This window comes from Salmo trutta, chromosome 23 (genome assembly GCF_901001165.1).
Source record: "Salmo trutta chromosome 23, fSalTru1.1, whole genome shotgun sequence".
Taxonomy (NCBI): domain Eukaryota; kingdom Metazoa; phylum Chordata; class Actinopteri; order Salmoniformes; family Salmonidae; genus Salmo; species Salmo trutta.
In genome coordinates, this window is record NC_042979.1 from 26,127,378 (window position 1) to 26,132,879 (window position 5,502).

The 5,502-nt window shown below is 41.0% G+C and overlaps 1 protein-coding gene across 1 annotated transcript; it reads right to left on the minus strand.

The window, feature by feature from the left end:
* Positions 1 to 302: 302 nt before the first annotated feature.
* aqp3b (aquaporin 3b) lies at positions 303 to 4,731 on the minus strand. The gene is made up of 6 exons (XM_029709629.1): positions 4,544 to 4,731; positions 2,492 to 2,618; positions 1,592 to 1,729; positions 1,260 to 1,378; positions 875 to 1,092; positions 303 to 770 (listed from the first exon to the last, which is right to left on the minus strand). The coding sequence occupies exons 1-6, from the start codon at positions 4,649 to 4,651 to the stop codon at positions 578 to 580; spliced, it is 903 nt and encodes a 300-aa protein (XP_029565489.1). The 5' UTR covers positions 4,652 to 4,731; the 3' UTR covers positions 303 to 577.
* Between the last annotated feature and the right edge of the window lie 771 nt (positions 4,732 to 5,502).

A 5,502-nucleotide genomic window follows, 5' to 3' on the forward strand; every position in this document is an offset into this window, starting at 1 on the left:
TGACACAAATTCAAGAAAGCACCACATTTCAAATGTGTGTGAGGTGATACTTCTTCAGCTTTGAGCTTTTTGTTTTCCTGTTTATCTGTGCCAAAGCATCACTATAGCAGTTTTGTTAGCAAGGTGGCATAAAGGAAGACTGTTTTTGTTTTGTTATTTTCTAGATTTGAAGGAGTTTCTGATGTTGAAAGTGACACATACTGAAGCTGCAGCTACAGTGTGTGTGTACAGTTGACAAACTGTCTCGATCGATCCTTACTGTCTCCCGAGATTGAACCTGGTGGTATATGATGAATGACTGATTGATTGAGAAGTTATACTTTAATAAAATAAATGTGTTTGTCATCAAGGCAAGATATAAAATCTATAAAAAGATACACTCTTAGAAAAGAAAGGTGCTTTCCCCATTGGAGAACTTTTCCGTGGAGGGTTCTACATGGAACCCAAAAGGATTATCCTATGTGGACAGTCAAATAACTTTTTTGAAACCATTTTTTCTAAGAGTGTACTACACACACATATATATTATGTACATAAAGAGGGTTTAAAATGGGTCACGGTAAGAATATTCATGAACTCATGCACTGTCCTTGGTAGTTAGGCTGGACAGTTTGAGCCTTTCATCTTGCTCCTCCTTCTCCTCCTCTTCCTTCTTCTCCCGTGCTTCTCCCTCCACATGGTACCCAACCATCAGCTGGTACACCATCACCCCCAACACCGCACCAATGAAGGGGGCAAAGATTGGCACAAAGAACCAGTAGGCTTTAGCCCTGTGGGAGACCAAGACAGAGACAAGGTTGTATGTTTATGAAGAACAGTGAAAGCAGATCTATTACACAGAAAAAGAAAAACAGGAGAAAAATCCAAAACTCACGTGAAGACCTCACCACCCCAGCCAGCCAGGGCAGTAAAGATGCGTGGGCCCAGGTCCCTGGCAGGGTTGACAGCATAGCCCGAGTTGAAGCCCATTGACAGGCCGATGACCAGCACCACAAAACCCACCGTGAAGGCCTCCAGGCCCCGGGGGATGGGGTTGTTGTAGGGGTCCACGATGGCCAGGATACACACGATCAGAGCTGCTGTGCCTATAATCTGTAGCACAGCCAGGCTCAGTTTTACATGGTTGTTGCAGGAATGTGCATGTTGTTATGCACAACGGTTTCTATACAGGATAATATTCCATATAACTACTTGTGATTCTGAGGCTGTCCTAATACGGAATACTAATATACTATAGTATACTAATAGTGTGAATATACCTGGTCAAAGAATCCATTAACCAGAGTGAGATGTTTGGAGGGATATGTGGCAAAGATCCCAGCAGTGGCATTCTCCCCCACAACGATCAGTGTTCCTTGGCCGTAGTCCCACAACGCATCTGGAGAAACCACGGCAACATATAAGAGTTCACAGTGTGTGTAGCTGTAGAACCTTGAAACTCCCTTAGGGAGAAAATAACAGTTCTTTTCAGACAGTCTAAAGTTTGACAGTATTGAGAATGTTTTCGGTGAAATATGGCCACTGGAAAAACTGTTGTTGTTGTTGCTGTTTGTACATTTCTGAAAATATAAATGATCAGAATCCTACTAACCAAAATACATGCCAAATATGATCCCAGCTCCCAGGAAGGCCCCTATAGTCTGGAACAAGAAAAACACAGGGAATTTCCTCCAAGGTTCTCTGCCCAATAGACAGAGGGCGAAGGTCACCGTTGGGTTCAGGTGGCCTCCTGTGACAAAGAACAATTTGGAAAATGGTGAATTTCCATTTGTCAATTTCATTCTATTCTATTCAATTTTCTCTGAGTAAAAAACACCCAAGACCATCTCTCTTTAAATCAAGTCTCTGAGTGAGATAAAATTTGTGAGGGAAAACAACCAGAGCCTATCAAGACCAAAGATGATTCTCTTAAAATCTTTTCTCTGAGGGAAAAAAAGGAGTAGCTGCCATAATAGTAGGTAGACTCAGTAAATGCCTGTTAGGAAGGGAGGTCTCTGTGACAGTAAATTGGAGAGATTCATTTTATTTTCAAGGCTGCCATGTGTATTAGGCATTGAAAAACGTGGGCACAAGTGAACTGTGGAAATCTATGTGCCTTTGCTTTGACAGATTAATCCTTGTATAGTGAATAAAGTAATAATGCAATTTGTGATTTCACACTTTCCTTTCAATCATGGACCCAATGGCTTTAAAATTCAAGGGGCAAGCCAGCGTCGTCCTTCTCGTCTCCGTGAGCTTCTCTGATGTCCACTGTTTTCTACTGCTCTCTCTCGCTCTCTCACCCTTTCTCTCTCTCTCTCTTTATCTCTCTCTCTCTCACTCTCTCTTTCCCTCTCTGACTGTTTGACATAAAAAAAAAAACATCTAGAAGGGTAAATATTGCACTTTAGATTAGTGTCAGTTTACCTTAGGTGTAATGTGTCTGTCACAATAGGCAACTGATGACTCCCAATAGACTCGCTACACTCAGACAGTAACGTGCCCCCCTCACCTGAGATCTGTCCGCTGACCAGGATGCCCAGTGTAGCAGCGAAGCCAAAGGCAAAGTTGACGGTGAGGAACATCCCATGGGAGCCACCACTTAGCACCAGCTGGGCCACCGCACCACAGCCAAACATCTACAGAGAAGGGAGAGAGACAGGTTAAAGGAGAAACACTGTGCATGGGTAACCAAACCCATGTGAACATTGTAGTGTTGTTGTTGTGTTATGTCTTGTTGAATACACGTTTTAACATTATACAAATCCCCTGAATACAGTATATATAAGGGTCATCATCACCATCAACATCATCAACAAGTTTACTATGGCATGCATATCACATACAGACTGACAGTCTGTAGCTATCTGTGTAGACTGCCTGTATGTGTAGATTTGTGAGAATGGAGGATGGATGGAGAATAGCCTGTACCAGTCCAGCCTGTTTCTGCTTTAGTCAACTTGTTGTCAGGCCAAAATAGTTTTTCAATCAACTTTTGTCTGAGTTCTTTGTGCACCCAGGATCCAAAAAATGCCTGTGGTCGAGTGGTGGTCTAGTACCATCTCAAATATGTTTTTTGGACTTTAGCTCAGGTCACCCAAGACGATCAATGCCTTTAACGGCTTGACCTGAGTATCCTCTTGCTGTGCCATGCATGTGGCCATTTTGCCTACTGATCTTGACTGAGGTGTGGCTTCCAATGACCCGAGAGGCCATGTGTGTGTTGATAAGAGTGGGCTACGGAACCCAGGGGTTCTGGTGGTGGCCGGTTTTCAACAAAGCAGCACGGTGGATCATACAGAAACATACATCTATGCTGAGTTTCCTTGGAAATATATCATCTTTCTATATGCATTTGATCAACAGTGTGTTGTGGTGGATGGGTTATGCTGCCTATTGAGGATCCTATCTATAAAATCTATCTGTGGTGCCTTCCTTAGAGCAGAGAAGACCTGCCTTTAGGCAGTCAGAGCCAAGGGAGTTATGTTTGCCAGGGAGGCATAAGTCTTCACTCAGTAGTGTGGCCAAACAGTGGATCAGACATCAGTTACACCTCTCACGCTGCAGGCAAGAAAAATACCAGATGGCAAAACCGCCCCCTCTCAGTTTGTATCTTCCCTCCAGCTACTCTATTGTTCTGTATGGGGGTTAACATTGGAAACAGCTGACCCCAGGTAGCTGTTTGTGTGTTAACCTCATGTGTTTTATTTGGATTTAGCGGAATACCAACAGGGATGCCAGGGCCTTACCTACGTGGATGACTTTTTCACCTTAGAAGGCAAGGTTCTATTCTATTTCGTAGATTTGTCTCGAAGGCTAGGTTTTTAGTTTTTCCTAAAGCAGGTATTCAGGTGAAAATGTTCATGAATGAATTATAGATAATTTAACAGTTTAATCAATTTGTATATTTTACAGAGAGATTAAGTGAATTAATGTAAATATGGAATGTAATATCTACAAGGAAGTATGAATAATTATGTGATAATCTCTCTTTTCCTCAGAATAAATTACCTTGCTATATGGAAAACAATTTAAAGTTCTTTAAATGTATCAATTTAAAGGAAAGGATGTTTATTTTCAGTGTATGTTTTTCATGTAGAAGACTTGAGAGGTTAATTAAAATGTGATAATAAAATAATATTAACAAGCTGATAATATAATTCACAGTATCAGTTCTGCTTGTATAGCCAATGCAAACAATGCGGGAAGAGCCATCCTTTTACATTCACACCCAAGCTCAAAGCACTGCTTTAAACAACACATTTAGATTAAGATGAAATTCCGCAAAAGTTAAATCAATGTGAAATTAATTAGAAAACAAGCAATTAAGTCATCAGAGAATATTAGATGCTTAAATAACAATCACTTTGCTTAATTACATGCTTCATCCATATTTTTGAAAACATTCTTGTCATACCGAGAAGCTATCAATCAACTCCTACTTGTTGGATAGATAATAACAGTATGGTACTGTGTTTCCAATTCACATTCACCCACTCACTTTAATAGGGTTTTACATTCATAGGTAATACTATTGTAGTAATGTAGAACAGTCTCTACTCACCACCAGTATCAGGGTTCCCAGGCACTCTGCCAGAGCCTGGCGTAGCAGCATGTGACGGATCTGAAAGGTCCTTGCGAGCTTGTCCATAAGCGCCTTCTGTTTTCCCATGATGCAGCTGTGGGTCGTCCAGTGACAACAGGGTCGGTTGCGGAGACGCGGGGCTGACTAGGAATGTGTGTCAAGGAGGGCCGTGTGTCGACTCTTTAAGCACTCAGAGAGGGATCCCTCCCTCGTTGAGATTTAAAAAAAAAACATGTCTCTCCTTGATTCTTAACGCCTACCTCCACATCTCCACCCATATCTTTTTTCCTCTTCATATTTTTTTACCTCCCCTGTTTTCTTTACCTTTTCCTTACTTGAATTCAGATGGAATAGTACTACAACTACTAGGAAACCTAGTCAAACTTGTCGCCTCCTATGCAAGCAAAACTACAGCCTCTACAAAGAGGTCGGCACCTTCACGGCACAGCAGGTAGTTGGTTCAAGCTCTACTCCATGTGTTCACCCTAAATCACTAAAATAGTTTAATGCAGGGTACTTAAATTCCCTTATTTAACAGATGTTGTTGCGGATGTAGCGAAATGTTACTAGCTCCAACAGTGCAGTAATATCTAACAATAGACAACAATACACACAAATCTAAAAGAAAAAATTATGGAATTAGGAAATATATAAATATTAGGACAAGCAATGTCGGAGTCTGGAGTATAAATATATAATGAACAAAAATATATACGCAACATGCAATATTTTCTAAGATTTGACTGAGTTACAGTTCATATAAGGAAATCATTCAATTGAAATAAATTCATTAGGCCCTAATCTATGGATTTCACATGACTGGGAATACAGATAAGCGTCTGTTGTTATAAATACCTTAAAACAAAGGTAGGGGTATGGTTACAAAAAGCAGTCAGTATCTGGTGTGACTACCATTTGCCTCATGCAGCGCAACACAT